The sequence below is a fragment of the Aplosporella prunicola genome (assembly GCF_010093885.1).
Source record: "Aplosporella prunicola CBS 121167 unplaced genomic scaffold K452scaffold_9, whole genome shotgun sequence".
Classification (NCBI taxonomy): Eukaryota; Fungi; Ascomycota; class Dothideomycetes; order Botryosphaeriales; family Aplosporellaceae; genus Aplosporella; species Aplosporella prunicola.
In genome coordinates, this window is record NW_022983537.1 from 548,676 (window position 1) to 568,355 (window position 19,680).

The following is a 19,680-nucleotide window of genomic DNA, read 5'->3' on the forward strand; positions in this document are numbered from 1 at the left end:
CTTCGAACCTATTCACCCGCTAGGCAATTCCAACGCCTAGGCTGAAGAGGCCTCGTTACAATTAATCAATTAAGTGATTGGTTGATTGATTCCTTTATGCCGTCACCATCAAGCGAGATTCACTTATGCGGTTAGGAAGAAGAAATCCAATTAAGCTGTTTATAGTATGCGTATACTTTAAGACCCTTTTACTTCTATCTAAGACTTAGGCTTATAGCTAGATAAAGAGTATTCTATAGGGGCTGCTTATATCCTTCCCTATCTCGCTAGACAGTGTAATTATCGGTTGACGGCGATGGACGTTAGTAGACAGAGACGGACCTACGAAGTACCTAACCTTAGAGGTTATAAGGCAGTAGATTGAAAGAAAAAATATCATGTTTTTGTTTAAACAGCAACGGCCTTCAGCCCTTCACCCAAACGAGTTCACACACAACCAGCAAACAACCGATAGGGGCATGACCTTCATTCAATAAGCTCGTAAATCTACTCTTAACGTACACCACCACCACCGTCGCTCACTCCATCGCCTGCTCCCCTCACCCAATCCCAGCCGCAAAAACGCAGACGAAAAAGAAGAAAAAAAGAAAAAAGCATGTACGATCCGACGAGCCGATCGCACAAGCCAAAGCAAGTAAAACAAGGAGCTTGATTCTTCAAACTTTGAAATCAAGCGCCTGCTTAAATAATCCAACTAGCAGCACCGCAGCTCCACTATCGATGCATCCCTTTGATCCTCTCCTCACTCCGGAATAGCCAGACTAAAAGAAGTGGGTCTCAAAACGCAGCAAAGGACACAGCTAAGTAAGAAAAGAAGTCGATCTGTGGTATCTAAGTGGTGTGGAAACTGGCTTAAGACAGTTTGATAACTTTTGGGGGCATGTTCGCTTTTCTGAATGGGAAGGCGGGACAGCGGTTGGTGAAGTGGTGCTGAGGTCCCGCTGAGAGGAGGCTCTCGATGCAGCCGCTCATCCTGCAGGACAGGGGCGGAGCGAGGCTATCCATAAAGAGGAAAGCTAAGGAAGCCTTTCATATCGGACGCTCACTGCTTGATCATCTCCGCATATGACGTGTCCGTCTTGTTCGGATCCGTGGTACTGAGACCTTCCGGCTCCGGTTCCTCGTCACCTTCGGATTCCTCCTTCTTCACCTCACCGTTGTACTTTCCCTTGTCTTCCTTTTCCTTTTCCTTGAGGGACTCCTGGATCTTCGCCTCAATCCTCTTTTGCAACGCCTCCTGGCTTTGGTCTACCTCTTGCTTCACCTTGTTGGCCGCTGCCGCACCGTTCTCCTTCGTTTGGTCCGCCTTTACCTTAAGATTATCGAGTGCCTTTCTGCCCACTTCAGCAGCCTTGCCACTAGTCTGCTTCAGCTGCTTCTCGGTCTGCTTGACGGCGGTTTCGATCTGCTCCTTCGAGGCATTCTTTTGGATCAACTCGGACACGTTGCTGATCCCATTGCGGAGATCCGTGTTGGTGATGGCTTTCCACTCAAGATTCTCAATTTCCTTGCCGAAAGCCTCGACCTCACGGTCTACACCGTGCGCAGCATCGGTCACAGCTTTAGTCGCGGCCTGCTTCTTGGTGCCAACGGAGCTGCGCTTCGTGTAGGAGCGGATAAAGAAGCGGACAAAAAGGGCGCTAATGTAGCTTTTAAATATCAGGTATTCTCTCAAACCAAGGGAAGAAATACTTACGTCAAGGGCATAAGGTAAATCACGTTCAGCCAGACAGCAAACGCCTGTCCGGTAGTGTCGAGGCAGTGAACCTTCACGTACTCGTTTCTCCATCTAACCTCCTCGCGAGTCTCGACATGGTGCGAGGCTTCGGGGCCGAAAATATGGCCCTGCTCATCGCGCACATTCTCTGCAAGACCCTCTTCACCCGCAGCGCGATAGGCCAACTTCCTGAGGTATGCACCAAGGCCAGCAGTCGCCACGGCCGTGGCAGCCGAGTTCAGAGAAGACGAGGCCGCTGTAGCCGCCGACTCGACGGCAGAGGTGATTGTATGGACCAAAGTGTACGGAGTCGAGACCGGGACGGTATACGCGACGAACAGGTGCAGGGTCGCGAAGCTGGCACCAACCACGAATTGCATGATCTGCATGGTCGTCAGGGTGCGCTTGATCCCCTGCGGAACCTTGAAGCCCAAAGCAGACACGGTGTAGTAGGTGTACTAGTAGCCAGAGTTAGTCCAGACAAAGACGGGGTGATAGGTAGATTGTTTGCGAGTCTCACCATCAGCGCGTGAATACCAGAGTTGATGAAGACAAACATCCAAATCGGGGCAGACATGAAGCGGATACCCGCCCACATGCACATCATGGCGCCGGCGTGGTGGTAGGTCTGGAGAGTAGAGCTGCGCTTGCCCTTAGCAAGGATGATGGCTGTGTCCAAGACCTCGTAGAACTTGGACAGGTAGAACCACCAGCCCCAGAAAGCCAGGCCCTCGTTCCAAAGCCTGCCAACATCCGTGGGGTCGGGGGTACCCTCGGGACCAAGGTGGATGAGGCTGTTCTTGACCTCCCAAGAAGAAGTGGTACCGTTGAAGGTCGTGGCGTCACCAAGACCACGCGGACCGTTCATCTTGCAGAAAGCATCCACATTGTCAACCAGGCCGTGCTGGGAGAAGCCGGGGGTGATGCGGTACAGAGCCCTTCCCATAGCAACGTTGGTGATGGCCGAATAGACGGCGAGGAAGATGTTGTGGGCGATGACAAAGGCGTAAAAGGCCCGCGTCTTGCTGATGCGCCATGGCTTGTTGCCGTGACTGCGGTTGTAGGCATTGAGCAGTGAGACGGTGGTCGCGTAGACGGCGGCGATGGTCAGAGGCACGGCGGGGGTGAGGACCTTGTTGTAGATGCCGGCGTCAAGGTTGAAGGGAGCTCTGAGAGTGCCGGTGGCGGGGGGCGGCGCAAGAGCTGGCGGGGCCCAGTCTGGAGGGAACTTGAACAGGCTCGACGGAGGGAGCTCCAGGTACAGAGAGGGACCCATGGTGTCTAGTGCATGCGCAGGTGATTTGCGAAGAGGACGGGAAAGGATAGCTCAACAGAGCGACATGCACGCGTTGGGTCCTGTTTTGAGTGGTTGCGAGGATGGGAAAAAAGACGGCCATGACGTTTGCCGCAGCCGAGCTCAACACTTCGGAGGCCGGCCGCTTTCGGCCTAACCGCCCTCATGAATCCCAGCCAGGCCAAGTCGATTTTACGCGCCCTGCAGAGCCTCCATCTCACAACAACCCCCGCCCATCTGCCTGCTTGCCACGTTGCTGCGGCTGCGCCGTTGCTGCTGCTGACATTTACTATTTTTCTTGCTCGCTGGCGGACTAGCTAACCGGCCAAAGGTTTACTACATAAGCCGCCTCTGCTCGCCCGTCGCGTCCGTCGCGTCCGCCACCCTGCCGCGTCTGCCCCGCCAAGCGCCGTTTCCTCCGGCCTCGGCAACTCCACGCAAACCGATTGGAGGCTCTTCGCCCAACCGCCAAAAGAACCTCTCCTGACCCTCTCAACACTCCGTATTGACTAAAATGCCCGTCACTGCGAACCGAGATCCACCGCCTAGCGAGATACAGTCCCTACGGATTACTCGTCTAGCTCCTAGCCCGAGCCCCGTAAAAAGGTCTTAGAGCATACACAGACTTTACATATCCTAACTGGGTATCTTCTACCCCGTATAAGTATTACTATATCGTAAACGGTGAATCTCGCTTCATAGTGACGGACGTTAGTATATTGACTGAACTTGATGTTGAGTTTAATTACAGCCGATATCGACCAATATCCGTCACCGCGAACCGAGATCCACCGTATAGCGAGACAGGGGACGATACAAGCAGTCCCTACAGAGTACTCCTTGCCTAGCTCCTATCCCGAGTCCCAGGTATGGGTGAAAAGGTCTAGAGCACACAGAGGCTCTACATATCCTAACTGGGTCTCTTCTCTACTCCGTACACGTATCACCATCTCGCTTCACGGTGACGGACGTCAAACTGAACATTTCCTGTTATTTGCTGCAAGGTAAAGGTAAAGGCGTTAATGTGAGACCCGCTAAAATACTTCCAGTAGCGCCTCTGATTGGCTATCTCGTACCTACGGCCGAGATACCCTTGCATCATTTGATCACTGCCTCGGCTTGCTGCTGAATGGGACTGGCGGCGGGCCTCCCGTGTCTCCGGTCAAGTCCTTCCTCTTCGGGGGAGGCGGAGGCGGCTTCTTCCCCACGGGGCTTGCAATGCTGGGCCCTGCTGTCCCGCTCCCTGCTGCCAGCCCGTTGACCCGGTTCATTACACCGTATTTCTGGTTGAGTCCATTTGCTGTGTGCACCCCCGTCGCAACCTGCTCTCCGTGCCTCTCGCGGAAGTTGTTCGCAGTCGAAGCCGCACTGCGCATATCGCTGAACGACACGGATGAAGGGTTGGTCCGCAGAGCGTTTGCCGTCTTGAACGCTGACTGCTTTTGTGCAAATGTTGTTCCCTGCTGCGGCGTCTCCGCACCTTGAGAGGGCGTGGACATCCTAGAGAATCTTGACTGCAGCTGGGAAAGTTGCCCGCCGTGTCCCGTGGTCGCCGGAGACTGCGTGGGCGGAGTCTGTCCAGTGCGCGGCGGCAACGGCGGGGTCTGAGAGGTATTCCGTGGAGGAACCGGGGGCGAAGCTGTTCGCCCAATGTTGAAGCCCGGCACAGAAACCCCGGCTTGGCCAAGTCTGCCTAACGCGCCCTGGTTCAGCATTGCATCGTTTGCCGGCGGCGAGTGCACACTCTCCTGATAAGTAGGAGGGGGTGGCGGCGCGTATGCATCTGGATGAGAGTTCTGTCGCGGCGGAAGTCTCGGAGGTAACCGTGGTGGACCTGGCGATGCAGGTGCTGGGGACGTGGCTGCTGGTAAGCCCTGGCCGGGTCGCCTGGCAGGTGGCTTAGGTAGATGGGCTGTAGAAAGTCCAGTCGTGTTTACCGAGTACGGCCCAGGTGGCGGCCTGTTGGCTTCTTCTTCGTGCTCTTCACTTGCTTGTATTTGTCTTTGTGAAAAACCCCCGGCCGTGGCTGGACTACCGGGCGAACGCGCTTGCCCACCTCCGTGATAACCTTGATGTTTCGGCGGAGGCCCAAATGAAGCAGGGTCCCTTAAGGATGAAAGAGGTCTGGACTGATGGTTGCTCGCCGACTCATACGAATCGTTGCCTTTGCCCATAAACCCTTTCTTGCGGAGTGGGTCAGCATGAGCAATGCGGAGGGCTGCTGAGTGCTTACAGCTCGATCACGGAGTCCCTGCTTCTCGCCAGAGCTGCTACTGCTGCTACTGTTTTTCTCGGGGTGCCAACCACCCTTCGCGATGCTTGCGAATTTGTCCATGGTGGTGATAGGTGGTTTGTTTGGGTTGGGCTCCCAGCGCGACGGCAGGCGTCATTCGCGACAGGGATAAGGGTGAGCCCTGACTACTTAGCGGGGCGCGCTTGGCACGCGTCGGGACTCGGAGCAACGCCCGCTATCAAACGGTTTTGACATCTGCCGATTTAAAAGCTGTCCGCCTCGCTTTGAATTTCAAATGGTAAACCTGGCCGTACTATGATGGGATTTTGCTTGGATGCATCCAGCGAGTCGACGCTTAGAGGACAAAGAAAAATCAAGAGCAAAGGATGCCAATAGGATTGCGTTTGCCAATTTCATAGCTTTTATGTTACTTTATAGGCGCGACAATTACCGGCTCGAGTCCAATGAACTGCAAATTGTCTATCCAGTCTTTCGCATGAAGTTGAGAGGATCTGATACTGGAAAGGGAGCGGATGGGTTTCCCATATTTCTGACTGTTTAGCTCACTCCTCGACCGTGATTAAACAGAACCGGCTAAACACTCAGAGTACTCACTAAACAGTCATGATGAGCTATAATACGACGATCGGTTGTCGCTTGGTACCTACGAAAATAAAAAGACACGCGGATACAATAATACTTGCAAATATCTAGGTATCTAGGTCCTTGGAGGACGAGAGCAGTCTACGAAGGCACAAAATAAAAAATAGACAAGGATACGAGGGTATTTAAAAGGACACGAAGATAAAGATATACATGAACACGAATGTACCCCATAAGAGTACGCGGGTATGAATGTTAATGAGTAAAACAGAAAGCCGTATACTGGTAACATGTATAGGCCGGACAAATTGCCAAATTGCACTCTCTACGTCCGTGCGCCAAGAGGAGGAACGAGAGGAGAGGTGGGTGGAGGCCTGATCGTTGCAAGAACTGTTTCTTCCCAAAAGGTCGGCAGAGGTCGCGGTGGGTTGCAGTCGCAGATGCTCTCCGGCTAGGCGGATGACAGTCACGTCGCATTGCCTGCCCTATAAATAGAGCCTCAGTGATCGGAGCTTCGCGCGCGCGGCATTCTAAAGCTGGCGACGCTGGAGACCTGAGATACTACTCCCACACACTCACCTCTCAGACCTCACCCCTCTTGTTCTCCACCATGCTCTCACGACATGGCCTGGCGAGGGCGGTTGAAGGGCTCCTGCGGCCTGCTGCCGGCAGCCTCTCTTTTGCTGGCGACCACGCGCATGCACGCGCCAGGATTATATTTAGCATCCAGCGACTCCGCTGATCTCTCAGCCCCACACTAGGCGCCCTCTCACGTCTTCTCAGTGCTCCCACAGTTGCTTGGAGAGAGTCAAAGGCCTGTCATGCCAGCGAGACTCCCCTGGTCCAAGTCGAACAAGTCTCAAGCTTCAGTCGGCAGTGTTACCGATCGCTCAGACTCGCAGTCTTCACGTACGTCCTTTGTCGCTCCGTCGCCAAGCGCCCCACGGCTGACGCGCAGCTCAGAGAGAGCCCCGGACGAACACCATCAACCACTGCAACACCCGCAGACTTTTACTGCCCACGCGACAGGCCAGCGTCCGCCCTCGATACTCTCCATCGACCGCCTTCCGACAAACCCCGTCGCAGCCGAGGCCTCGACGCCCATCGACCCGCCCACCGACCCGTATGCCCAATACATTCCTCAGACGCCCAACAGCGTGGGAGCAGGAAAAGAAAAGAGATCGTTTCGCAGCAAACTTGGTTTAGGTCACTCTTCACGCGACAGCGTCGAGTCATCCAGCAGCAAAAGCGGTCTAGGCAGAAAGGTCTCTGTCAGGAAGAAGGAAGTCCCAGCTCCGCGAGGCAGAGGCACTGCAGACGAGCAAAAACATTACTGGTCCTCGAAGCAAGGCTCCAACCCACAACTGCCGCCCTCGCACGAAGTGGAAGAAGAGTCGAACTTGGACTCGTTTCTGCGAGCCCACACGGATCAGCCCTCGCCGTCTGTGCCCCCCAAGGACGACTACTATAATCAGACGCTTGCGCATGGTCCCGAACCGAATCGTTATAGCCGACCCTCTTTGGCCCGCGTGCAGACCGACCAGACATTTCGCTCCCATAATCCGAGTGGGCGTTCCAGCCCCCACCTACGTGAGGGACACAGTGGCTTGAGCTCCCAGCAGCAACAAAACTACTCCCAAGACCAGCACTACCAGGCTTTCACCCCAAAGTCAATCGAAAATCCGGCTGCTGGGTTTCATTCACAGCAGCCAGACCCGGTCGCTCAACAAGATTTGCACAACCAGCAACAGCACCCACAACAGCCCCAGCAACATCACCAGCAACAACCCCAACAAGGCCGACCTGGCGTGCCTGCTTTGCGGCAGCAACAAGACCAAGACTTGCAGTTCATTCATCCTCCGCAGGTGCAACAACCAGAAATCCTCAGCCCTCAGCCTGTCCGCGCTATAGCGCCGCAAACCCAACAGCTGCAACAAAGTCCTTTGACTTCACCGCAGCAGCAACAATCCCTGACTCCACAGCTGAAGCAGGAGCTGAGTATCACTCCTTTGTCAGAGCACCCTCCGCCGACGCCTACCAACCAGATGCCACCCGCGGCTCAGCACGGTAAACGGTCCACCGACTCAACTAGACAGAACATGCCACCGAAGGAATCTTCCAACTCGCAACAGCAGGGTCAAGGGCAAAATGCCTCTACGACTGGTCATCAAACCTTTGGCGCCAATGTTGTACCTTCAGGATCTCAGGGTCAGCCGTTCCGCGGTGGTAAGCAGCAGGATAATGAATCAGGAAGGGGAACGCCTCCTCCCTCAAGCGCCGCCGGTGAGATGACGGAAGAAGAGATATTGCAGTTGCGCAAAGAACATGATATTTTGCGTAAGTGGCTGATGTGCACCTCTCGTTGAATCTGACACTGATCACATGAATCAGGCGAAAAATATCAAAAGGTCAAGCGCTACTTCTTTGACCAGCAATCACAGGTCCATCAGCTTCAAAACACAATTGCTCATCAACGTCTTTCTCAATCCCGCACCTCCCTCGACGACAGCGAGTATTCGTCTCGCTTCAATCGATTGGATGGTTTGATATCGCAACTCGCATTCGTAATTCGCAAGGATTGGAAGAGCATTCCCGAATGGCTGCATCGGGCCGTCAACCGCGATGCCGTGACCATTGGCAAGCAGGAAATGACCGCCGTCGGCCGTGCCTTCATCAGCAATTGGCTCGTGGACGAGATTTTTAACAAATACTTCCACCCGGATCTCGAGACCAACCTGTCCATGCAGTTGAAGATAATCAACACCAACATTCGGAAATCCGCGCCACTGGCTCAGACGAGTGATGAGGAGGAAGCTCTCACGGCAAAGGTCGTCAACTGGCGCCTAGCAACCCTTGACGGGCTGGGTGAACACCTGCGCGCCCCGCAGGCACACACGAACCGCGAGAGCCTCATCGCCATACTCAACGAGAAGTTGATAGGCACCCTGCAGATGTACCTTAAGGAGCCCGCACCTCCAGACCTGCAGAGCAACGTGCCGATGATCATCGAACTCGCCATCAACATCGCGGCGCACCTCCCGCTCGAGAGCCGCGACGTATGCATCGAGTACTACCCACCAGGCCATGGCATCATGGGCGAGCAGATGAAGATCGAAAGCGGGGTGCCAGCGCTAGTAGCGCCACTAGCCGAAGGCCTATTTGGTGGACCTGGCAAAGACGATGCGGCAAGCGTGGCCAGCGCGACGAGTTTTGGTGGTGACGGTGGCAACGGCGCCAACAAGGTCGGCGAGATGGACATCGAGGCCGACTCGCCGCAATCGATGCAGTCGCAGAGCGCGCCCCAGCAGGAGACGAAGCGCTCGACTGGCCGGAACATGTTCTCGGGCTTGATGGGCGGGAAGCCGAAGGCGGCGACGGTGCCGCTGCAGCAGCAGCTTGGTGGAGGGAAAGCGGGCGGCGCTGGCGGCAGCCAGGTCAGCCTCTCGACGCCGGGCAGTGCGGGCGGGCCGGCGAAGGAAGAGCAGCCCCCGAGGGTGCGTATTGCGGCGGGTGTGAGCGTCCGGATTTGGGGCCGGAGCGTGCTGGTGAAGGCACCGGTGTTCCCGACGTCCTGAGATGGTGGGGGGTGATGTTGGTGTTGGAAGAGGCGAAGGCGGACAATGATAGCGCTTTGGCGCAGGGAGGAGCCGCGCGTGCGTGCGTGAGGTTGTGCAGTTGGGCCGGTACAGTATTGACGAGTCCCCTTGGCGTTTGATCATGTTTCTGCTTTTCCCCCATTCCCCTACCCAGATCCATCCTGCCTTTTCAACACTGGCGGCGGCTATCACGACCGCAACAATGGCCGGCGGCTGCTGCTCGGTCGTACTTCTTCCTTCCTCTCCCTTCCTTCCTACCTACCCCTTTATCTGCCCTTTTTCTTCTGTTAACATATTGCGTGCGTGCGTGCGAATGTGTGTTACTTGCGAGTGTAGGCAGCGTTGTGTTTAGATAGATACCTACTGATATATACCCTCGTTTTTTGTGCTGTGTGCGTGCTGTGCTGGCTTCGTATCTCACTCGCTATTACTCCTATTAGTTGTTGTACTTTTAGGGTTTTGTTGTTGGCTGCCGGGTTCTCGGATATCTACATTCATCCCTTCGCTTTCCCATTGCTTTCCGTGGAGGTTTTACTTTCTTGTCGAATATATCAGTGCTACGGTTGAGGGTGAGACACTTTATTAATGTCCCCATGGTGAGTGGTGCTCTGTAGGAGCGGATGCAGGTCAAGTCGCTCTGGATCGAAATATCAGGTTACTTATAGGAGCATGTAGGTATGCTTGCAGTGCCCTCGAGACGCTCCCTACAGGCCACTTCGTAGGTACATCCAGAGGCCGTACTCGTAGTCAGATGCATTGGTTACGAGAGATATGTAAGTTGTATACTACTTGAACTGTAGGAGCATGCAGGTATACTTGCAGTGCCTTTAGGACGCTCCCTATAAGTCATTTCATAAGTGGACATGGAGGCCGCGCTCGTAGATGGACATAATTAGGGGAATTACAGTTTGTATACCACCTGAATTGTAGGATCAGACAGGTATACTTACAGTTTCTTTAGAACACTCCCTACCAGTCACTCCGTAGGTAGATCTAGAGGCTGCGCTTGTATTTGGACTTGTTGCTTACGATGGGCATGTATATTATAGCAACATCTACCTATCGATGCAGTACCGTACTAGGCGAGCTAATTTTTCGGAACCGATAAAGATAGTGCGGCTTTACCCACCGCAATGGGGTTTTATAGTGTTAAGCCATTGCTGTACACATTGAAACGGAACTAAACATTAAACTCAATTGCCTATAAACTACGCAATAAGTAATGTACATAGCTAGTAACAAAGTCAACTACACGTAAATCTATAACCTACAAAGCCATTCAAATATAGTCGTAACGCTAGTAGCAATCGAACATAAAATAACTTCAACGCCTTAAACCTATCATCGCCATAACTATATAGTCCATTTCAATAATTTCTTCAAGCACATACGACCATAGGTCACAGAAAACAAGGCATCCCGTTCGCTCTGCCATCTTTAAGCTGTGAACCGGCTGATTAGTAGTTAAGTGGGTGACCATTAGCGAATCCCAGCTGTTGTATGTTTTTTGCCTTTCATTTTATTTTTGGCATTTTGCCGTTGAACAACGCACGACACCGACCTCTGAAACCACATGTCATTTTAGATTCCATGTGATTGCGTGTTGCGTCCTGCGTCCTGAATTTTCTCATCCGTACAGGTGGCTGTGCGAAACCATCACCACACACCACCTGCGCCACCATCATCAATCAAGACGAGAGACAACCATACAGAGTATCATCATTGCATCTGCATCTCATGCGATGCCCCCAAAACCTGCCATCATCAACAACATCATTATCATCTCAAAAAACAAGAACTCACCAGGCCACCCAGCAATCCCTACGCAAAAACCACACCACCTGCCCACCCACACGCGCGTCGCAACCCACTCCCACATCCACATCGCACCCCACACACCCCGTGGCGACGACAAAAAAAGGTCAAGGTGGCTCAGCATCCTTGACCCTTGTCCCAACTTGCAGCTGCACCCCACCTCACCCCACGCACCGCCGCCGGGCAGCGGCACTGGCACTGGCATTGGCACGGCAGGCGCAACCGCGCCTCAATCCTTGCCCGCAGCCCCATTGCCCCCACCTCTCCCACACACCCACACTTGCCTCGCAGCTCGCATCCCGCAGCCCGGAGCCCGCAGCCACGGCAGCTTGGCAGCCCGCCCGCCCGTCCGCTCACTCGTCCGCCATCCCCGCCAGTGCCACACTGCCAAGCGCCAAGATCCCCAGGGTCGTACGCAGGACGTCCACCTGAGCGAGGGCCTCGGCATAGGTACAGCGTGTTTGGTATACGCGAAGTGAGGTGCAGGAACCGGCTGCGCCCGCCGCCACTGCGCTCACGGCTTACTCTACTCATACGCCGTACGCCCTGCCCGCCGCCAGATCGTGGCGGGTTTTAGGAGTACACGAGGTCTTAGGTGTGCTTAGTTATGTACTACAAATGCCTCCACTGTAACACCCGTCACCGTGAAGCGAGATTCACCGTCTTACGAGATGGCAATGCTTGTACGGAAGGAGAAGAAGAGATCCAGTTAAGATAGTAGACTCTGTGTGTGCTCCAAGACCTCTTTATCCATACCCGGAGCTCGGGCTAGGAGCTAGGCAAGAAGCACTCTGTAAGGACTGCTTGTATCGTCCCCTATCTAGCTAAACGGCAGTAGTAAGAGATATTAGGTAATGGGCGTATATACCCTAAGATCCACTCGTTTGTATTTAGCACCTAGGCATGTAGCTAAGTAAGAAGTACTCTATAGGGACTATTCGTATCGTCCCCCGTCTCGCTAGATAATAGAGCTCGGTTCGCAGTAATAGACGTTATATTATATCGTAACGTCTTTAGTCGTTAGAGTAAGTTCGGGCTTAGAGCTAGGTAAGGAGTAATTCGTAGGGACTACTTATATCGTCTTCCGTCTCGCTAGACTATAGATCTCGGTTCGCGGCAAGAGACGTCGCATTATATCGCAACGGCTTCGGTCGTTAGTGCAGGCTTGGGCTTGTGGCTAAGCAAAGAGTAATCTGTAGGGACTGCTTGTATCGTCACCCGTCTTACTACACGGTAGCTCTCGGTTCGCAGTGACAGATATCGCATCATGTCGCGACGTCTTTGGTTGTTAGGGTAAGTCTGGGCTAGTAGCTAGACAAGGAGCAATCCGTAGGGACTGCTTGTAACGTCCCCCGTCTGGCTAGAGGGTGGATCTCGGTTCGCGGCGACAGACGTTACAAGGTCATACGTAGTGTGTTAAGGTAAATATGTACGACCCCCACTGTATGTACGAAGAATAGCCTTTCTGTGACGCGCAGGTAAGACATAAGACGACTAGGAGTGAGCAATGAGGCTGCGTTGAACGACAGTCGGCGGAGTCGGGGAAGCAAGCAACCCCATGCACCCATGGAAGCACGCAAGCATGCATATGTAGGAGTGCAATAGATATCAACGAGGGCCTCGACCAATAAGAATGGACACGCAAACAGCGAGGGGACCAATGACAGGAATCCAAGACGGCAAAATGCTGCATGTCCAAGCAGCGCAGACCACGCGGCACAGGCAGGCGGCAGGGCGAACCTGACCTGCGGAGACGCGTCCGCCCCTGTCTTGCCTTTTCGTCGCTGCCTGCTGGCCTACCTGCCTCATTTTCACATGCCGCTGTGTAATGTACCACTGCCAAGCAAAGACCAAGAATGTCCTCAAAACCACACATCCGCCTGCCAATATGTACTCGTACGCGGCCACCGGGAGAACGCGGGATCGCGGGTCGCATTACTGTAACGCCAAGCCTGAACACCATGCTAATGCTACACCAAAAACTGAAACCCGAAACCGTGATGCATGCAAAATCCACGAAACAGGTGTCGTTTCACCGTCGCACATTAATCCACTTTTCAAGTCAATAGGTCCAGCCTGCGACTATACATGGGTTTGGTGCAAAATTGAGGCCTAGAGGGAGAGCCTCAAGGAGGGCTGCCTTTAGACGGCAGCCGTAGACCACTCCACCACTTCAAGGGCCATCATAACGAGAACAAGCGTCGAGGGCAGGATCCAGACAACGTAGCTCTGGAAGAGAAGCGTGCTCATCGCGCCCATGTAGACGTTGTTGAGCTGACAGATCTGGGCCAGCTGCAGCGCGCTTGGGGCGCCGCTCAGCAAGAAGCAAACAATCATAAAGATAGGATCGCCAATAATGCTGACAGGCGCAAACTTGCCCAGGAGAGCCAGCATCGGCGCCATGATGACCGTCGGGATCACCATGCGGCTGATGAGGGCGGCGTAAAGCAGCTTCTTCTCGTCCTTGGAGTCCTCGATGTCCTGCGCCGACTCCCTGGGCAGAGTGTTGCGGGCAAGGTTGGCGCCCAGAACAACCAAGATGAGGGGCACGGCGACGTTGCCAGACTGGCTGACAGCGCGGGTGACGGAGTTGTTGACAAAGGTGCCTTCGTTGAAGAAGAGTTCCTGAAGGGGCGGAACGGAGGCGACGATGAGAGCAGCAAGCATGGCCCAGAGAGGTGGGTTCATGAACTCCCACAGGCCATGAAGGAACTTGGCGATGCCGGCTTCAATCGTAGATAGTACCTTTTGCACAGGAGAAGGGAGAGTGTGGAAAGCCTTCTGAGACGCACTCGAGACACCACTCCAGGCAGACGCCGCTATGCGGCTTACCCAGGCTCTGAAACGCTTCCACCAACCCTTGTAACCGCTGGGAATATCCTCAGGCTGAGGCTCGTCCGCAGTGGTGTGGCCTGCCATGTTCCCCGGGCCATTTCCGACGACGTTGCCATTGGCAGGAGTAGGCATGACTTTGCCGTTGGCATTCCTGTGAGTGGTGCTCGAGGACGAGGAAGCAATGGAATCGACACGCTGCTCACCGTTGATCGGCGTCATGGTGCCTGACTCGAAATCCGAATCTTGCGGTCCAGGGCGGGACACATCTTCCGAGTCGCGCTCCTCGATGAGTCTCTCCCGCTCAAAGGAGCTGGCGTCGTCGATGTCGCCCTGTTCAAGGCTGGCAGCCCTGCCAGCGTCCTCATCTGGATACTCGCTCGCTGGTTTCAGCAGGACCTGGTAGCCCCAGCTCCACCGGACAAGCTGGCCGAGCTGCTGGAAGATCAGGAGATACAGAATGCCACGAGCTCCGACCTCCTCGTCGTTGTCACCAGGAACCTGACTCCAGTGTAGGCCCGAGATTGTCTTGGAAAGTGAAAGGACCAGTGAGATGGGGAGGGAGTTTGAGTTTCCGAAGACCTGCGGACGTCAGCCAGGAAAAAAGCGGCGGAAGGTGAAGCGCTTACAGCCATGGCGGTAATGAAGTTCTGAGGCCGCTTCTTCTTGAACCCGAACAGTCGGGCCACGACAAGAGAGCCAAGCCATGATATCAAGGTTTGTACAACGAAAATGGCTGGAATGATAGCAAGATCGGCAAGTTTGTCAGCCGTGAGCTGCGAAGCAAGCTTTGTGAAAACTGCGGCGGGTCAACAATGGCACGTAGCGAGAGGATTGGAGGGAACGGACTGAGACAGGGCGTGAAAAGCTGCACGTTTAGGTTTGCAACGAATTTCTGAGCGTTTGCGTCGAACATGCCCTGGCGAGCGACAATGTAACCGGGCAAGCTGACGCAGACGACCTCCATGACGGCCTCGAAAACAAGGAGGGTGAGGTGGCCGAAATCCGGATGCGAGGCGTGGGCGCCGGCCATTGTGAGCTGCGAAGGGTCGGCCATGGAGACTAACGGAGCGGGAGACGCAGCATGGGAAAGCTGCAGGCGATGAGGGACGAACAGCATCGTGAAGATTGCTGGCGTCAGGGCAGATCCAAGGGATGGAGGGTCTTAAGTGGAGCGGATAACAGTAGTAGTAACGATCTAAGTGAAGGGAGCCACAGCTGGGGCGGGTGGGCGCGCTTTGTAGAGAAAGAGCCAAGAGCGGAAGCCGCGCATCGCCACGCTTGGCTCGCCAACGTCATGCGCATCACGTGATGACAAGGTGAAGTTTGAGTTCGTCCAAGGCCCGCCCACACGCCCACACGCCCACACACGCCGCCCACATAGCCCACACAGCCCACACAGCCGCCGCTCGGGCCTTGGAAGCGGTCGCCTGGGCACCGATCGACCACACAGCGGCTGCACGCCATCTTTCTAGCGGGCGTCGGAGTGCAAGCCGAAGCGCAATCGTGTCGTCGTTGTCATCGTCGTTTGTCGACGTGGTGGAGGTTTTTTTCTTTTTCCTTTTTTTTCCTTTTTTTTTTTTTAATTTTTTTCCAACATGGTACAACCTTGGTGGTGATGATATATTTTAATACTCCTACATACCTAGTTAAACGAAGAAAGAGAGTAGAGAAAAAAAAAAGCAACTACCTACCACTACTCCTAGGTAGGAGCAGATCTTTGTCTGGGGTACATGTCAAGTCGTCGTCGCATGCATATGATGATGTGTGGTTTCTCGCATGCGCCTGCCACTCGCTTCCTCTTGCCTGGTTCCTTTCCTGCCTCTTCCATCTCCTGCTGCTGCTGGGCTGCTGCTGCCCGCCGCGTCGCGCCCGCCGGCCATACGTCACTCCAGTCCTAGCGTCTCCCCTCGCTCCCACGTCGTCCAGCTCTTCCAAACCCTCGCACCGCCACAAACACAAACCCTCTTGTCCTTCATCATCCCTCGGTTTTCTGGCCGCATGTTCTGACCCTCAACCCTTCATCGCGACTTTTTCTTTTCCTCTCTAACCCCCCTTTCACCCCCGCTTCCCCCCTCTCTCCACCCCCCGCTGTCGATCAATCCGCCGCCTACCGCTGCCCACCATGGCTGCCACGTCCCCCGACGAGGACCTGTCCGACATTTCCTCACCTCTCGAGTCGCCCACGACCCCCGACATTCCTTCGCCGTCGTCGCCGCTGGCCCACGCGTCGCTCGAACCTTCGCGCAATTCGCCGCCGCTGGGTCGCACCGTTTCCGCCGCTCCCACGACGTCGGGCATGACTGCGTCTTCAACCCCGTTGGGCGCTCTCAATGCTGCCCGCCGTCCCCCGCCCAAAGCTCCCTCTATGTCAAGCAGAGGTGGTGGTCTGAACATGCCTGCCGACATCATGGCTCGCATGAAGGCTGTCACTCTCTCAAGGCAGGGTGCTCCGCCCCCGAACCCCATGCAGCAAGGGCCCACCGCGCCCGCGGCTGCAAGCCCGGTGCCTGGCCAGTCGCCCGTCGGCGGCATCGCCGGAAAGCAATGGCTTTCTCCGCCAGGCGGCAAGCCGGTCCTGCCACACTTCCCCTCTGCACCTGCAGTGCCGGGCAGGAAAATGGGCGGTCCCTCGCTGGCAGAGAAGCGTGGGTTGAACCTTGGCGGTTTGACTGGTTCGCCGGTAAATGGCTCGCCGGCACCCGGCGCTGCGGCCGGTAAGAAGAAGAAGCCTGGCCTGAAGCTATCCGACATCACCGGCCCTGCGCCCGGAGAGGGCGACGCTGCATCGAGCGGAGCCCCAGCCCCCACCGGCGGCTCGATGATGGACAAATACGCCGAGTTTCTGGACAAGGAGACGGGTGCGCTCCGCTTCAAGGGGAAGGCGGTGCTCACCAACAAAGGTGTTGAGTTCGAGAGCGGCTCGAGTTTTAAAATATCTTTGGACGAGGTCGATACGCTGGACGAGCTGGGCAAGGGAAACTATGGCACCGTCTACAAGGTGAGGCATAGCCGGCCGACGATGAGGAGGCCCGGTCTGGGCCTGGCAGGCAACAAGGTCCAGTCCTCACCTGCCGTGCCTCATTCGCCTGCTACGGCCCGCAGCGATGCCGACTCGAGCCCGGTCGCCGCGAAATCTGGCACCGGCATCATTATGGCCATGAAAGAGATGCGGTTAGAACTTGACGATGCCAAGTTCGCGACCATCATCATGGAACTTGACATCCTGCATCGTTGCATTTCTCCTTACATCATCGACTTTTACGGCGCGTTTTTCCAGGAAGGTGCGGTGTACATTTGCATGGAATTCATGGACGGCGGTTCCATCGACAAGATATACGGCGACGGTATTCCTGAAAACATCTTACGGAAAATCACTCTTGCGACGACCATGGGCCTTAAATCTTTAAAGGACGGACATAACATCATTCATCGCGACGTCAAGCCCACAAACATCCTTGTGAATACACGTGGACAGGTCAAGATTTGCGATTTCGGCGTCAGCGGAAATCTGGTGGCTTCGATTGCTAAGACGAACATTGGCTGTCAGAGCTACATGGCTCCCGAGCGGATATCAAGTGGTGGCATTGCACAGGCTGGCGCCAACCCCGGCGGCGGGACTTACAGTGTCCAGAGCGACATTTGGAGTTTGGGTTTGACCATCATCGAATGCGCGATGGGCCGCTACCCTTACCCCCCGGAGACCTACAACAACATCTTCAGCCAACTGAGCGTGAGTGTTCTGCAATCTTCCTCGAGGTCACGAACTAACACAAAGACAGGCCATTGTCGATGGCGATCCACCCGATCTCCCGACGGAAGGCTACTCGGAGTTGGCGCGCAACTTTGTCAGCGGTTGTCTCAACAAAATCCCAAACCTACGCCCAACCTACGCCATGCTTCTAGAGCACGCTTGGTTGTCGCCATTGCTCAAGCCACCCACCATCACCGAAGAGGACGAGGAAAGCGACGACGCATCTGCATCCGCGTTCAGCGCCCCCCACATGGACTACACGGGCGCCGAGGCGCCCTCCGACCCAGAAGTCGCTCAGTGGGTCATAGACGCGATCGAGAGACGGAAGAACGGCACGCTGGGTCTGAGCAAGAAGCCAGCGTTGCACGCGGCACCTTTGGATGCGGTCGGAAGCCCTTCTTCGACGGCGCAAGACAAGGGCGAGCTCAGTCCCCCGCCTGCCGCGGACGCGGACGCGGACGGGGATGCCAACGCCAACGCCGACGCTGACGCCGACGCTGAGGCGGAATAAGCGCACGACAACGGGATTAGGCCTGCGATTTACCATGTGCAGCCCACGAAGTAGAATTGACACGAGATATGGTTCGACGCTTTAACTTTCAAGTCACGCTCGCTAGACCTTTATAGGGGCAGAAACACGAAAGGAATCGGTCATCGGAAATGGGTTTTTTTTTTTTTTTTTTTTTTTTTTTTTGTTTGCTTTTTCTTTTATTTGGAGCAAGAAGTCCTACCGGATTGGACTGGCTGGATGATATAAAGGAGCATTCCTTCTTTTCTCTTTATAAAGGAGAACGCTGGTCGTCGACTTCTTCTAGAACCGACGATTTTCTCATATATTTTTCCTCTTTGTCGAAATGTCTTTACGGAGTACTGCGGCAGGGCGGTAAGCTGGGAGGCAGGCCTTTTTATGTTAGCATGATTTGGCGAGGCGACGGGCATGAGAGAAGAAGAGAAGCTCTCGAAGAGTGAGACACACGCATGGGCTTTCACATCATCGTTGTTTTTATCATTCATCAGCAGGCAGGCTAGCACACGTACACATAAAGATAACTTTTCTGAGTTATGAGCAGGAGTAGCTTGGGGTGTCGGGCAGTGAGTGAGTGTGAGCTGTGGGTCGTGAGATGAGGAGATGTTATAATTTACATGCACCGTGAGCTGTAGTCTCTACATCTACCTAAGAAGTGACTTGGGGGCAGCGTTGCAGAGGTGCTACATCTATATCTACACACTCCTACCCGCCACCCCCGCAAGCTCTAAATCTACTCAAGAAGTAATTCACAAAGAGCGTTCTAGTCCACCTACAGCGGTACATGAATATAACCACAGCATCCATGCCGTCTAAGCTCAACCAGACCCAACACACGTTCGCTTCCACGGAGAACACGGCTTACTCTGTATGGATGCAGAAGAGAGACTAAATACTGCGAGCGTGGGCCCTGTGTCTATGCTTAAAGAGGGTTGTTTGGAGAGTTTGCGATTGATTGTAAGGTGGCTGAGACACTTTTATAGATATGCACGTACATAGTCCGTGGGCCTTTAGATCCAAGATAGTCTTGCTTCCACAAGGTAAGTGTAGTCAGGTGAGCAGGTTGTAGTAGAGTTGATCAATATACTTTTTATTTGATAGGCGTTTGTATCGTCACCACTTGGGTTCTTCTCTTCTTCTGGTCCGCGCTTGGCATCTACTCTACTGTATGTCAGCGCATGCCCATGACTGTGGGCAGGACACGACCAACGTGACCAGGCCTCGCGCCGCTGCCTTTGGCTGCCTGTCCTCTGCCCTGCGGTAGTGTAGTGGTGGCCCGGTGTCCGAGGAGGCCAGGCACACATAGCGCA

At 54.7% G+C, this 19,680-nt stretch overlaps 8 protein-coding genes across 8 annotated transcripts; 3 read left to right on the forward strand and 5 right to left on the reverse strand.

The window, feature by feature from the left end:
* Positions 1-1,042: 1,042 nt before the first annotated feature.
* K452DRAFT_357665 (uncharacterized protein) lies at positions 1,043-3,091 on the reverse strand (the record flags this gene model as incomplete). The annotated part of the gene is made up of 3 exons (XM_033546136.1): positions 2,238-3,091; positions 1,697-2,175; positions 1,043-1,649 (listed from the first exon to the last, which is right to left on the reverse strand). The coding sequence occupies exons 1-3, from the start codon at positions 2,991-2,993 to the stop codon at positions 1,043-1,045; spliced, it is 1,842 nt and encodes a 613-aa protein (XP_033399043.1). The 5' UTR covers positions 2,994-3,091.
* Positions 3,092-3,712: 621 nt separating this feature from the next.
* Positions 3,713-5,371, reverse strand: K452DRAFT_317494 (uncharacterized protein). Its single transcript, XM_033544069.1, has 2 exons — positions 5,245-5,371; positions 3,713-5,194 (listed from the first exon to the last, which is right to left on the reverse strand). The coding sequence occupies exons 1-2, from the start codon at positions 5,344-5,346 to the stop codon at positions 4,118-4,120; spliced, it is 1,179 nt and encodes a 392-aa protein (XP_033399044.1). The 5' UTR covers positions 5,347-5,371; the 3' UTR covers positions 3,713-4,117.
* Positions 5,372-7,946: 2,575 nt separating this feature from the next.
* Positions 7,947-9,422, forward strand: K452DRAFT_225499 (uncharacterized protein; the record flags this gene model as incomplete). The annotated part of the gene is made up of 3 exons (XM_033536755.1): positions 7,947-8,184; positions 8,239-9,089; positions 9,135-9,422. The coding sequence occupies 3 exons, from the start codon at positions 7,947-7,949 to the stop codon at positions 9,420-9,422; spliced, it is 1,377 nt and encodes a 458-aa protein (XP_033399045.1).
* Positions 9,423-10,615: 1,193 nt separating this feature from the next.
* On the reverse strand, positions 10,616-10,958 carry K452DRAFT_169326 (uncharacterized protein). Its single transcript, XM_033535774.1, has one exon. The coding sequence runs from the start codon at positions 10,921-10,923 to the stop codon at positions 10,768-10,770; it is 156 nt and encodes a 51-aa protein (XP_033399046.1). The 5' UTR covers positions 10,924-10,958; the 3' UTR covers positions 10,616-10,767.
* Positions 10,959-12,499: 1,541 nt separating this feature from the next.
* Positions 12,500-13,311, reverse strand: K452DRAFT_169330 (uncharacterized protein). Its single transcript, XM_033535775.1, has one exon. It carries the CDS (start codon positions 13,219-13,221, stop codon positions 12,661-12,663), a length of 561 nt encoding a protein of 186 aa, XP_033399047.1. The 5' UTR covers positions 13,222-13,311; the 3' UTR covers positions 12,500-12,660.
* An 89-nt stretch (positions 13,312-13,400) lies between these two features.
* K452DRAFT_225274 (uncharacterized protein) lies at positions 13,401-15,123 on the reverse strand (the record flags this gene model as incomplete). The annotated part of the gene is made up of 3 exons (XM_033536735.1): positions 13,401-14,672; positions 14,720-14,889; positions 14,940-15,123. 3 exons carry the CDS (start codon positions 15,121-15,123, stop codon positions 13,401-13,403), a joined length of 1,626 nt encoding a protein of 541 aa, XP_033399048.1.
* A 1,092-nt stretch (positions 15,124-16,215) lies between these two features.
* K452DRAFT_268779 (uncharacterized protein) lies at positions 16,216-18,512 on the forward strand (the record flags this gene model as incomplete). Its single annotated transcript, XM_033538907.1, has 2 exons — positions 16,216-17,823; positions 17,873-18,512. 2 exons carry the CDS (start codon positions 16,216-16,218, stop codon positions 18,353-18,355), a joined length of 2,091 nt encoding a protein of 696 aa, XP_033399049.1. The 3' UTR covers positions 18,356-18,512.
* K452DRAFT_169339 (uncharacterized protein) lies at positions 18,419-18,915 on the forward strand. Its single transcript, XM_033535776.1, has one exon. The coding sequence runs from the start codon at positions 18,505-18,507 to the stop codon at positions 18,811-18,813; it is 309 nt and encodes a 102-aa protein (XP_033399050.1). The 5' UTR covers positions 18,419-18,504; the 3' UTR covers positions 18,814-18,915.
* Positions 18,916-19,680: the final 765 nt, after the last annotated feature.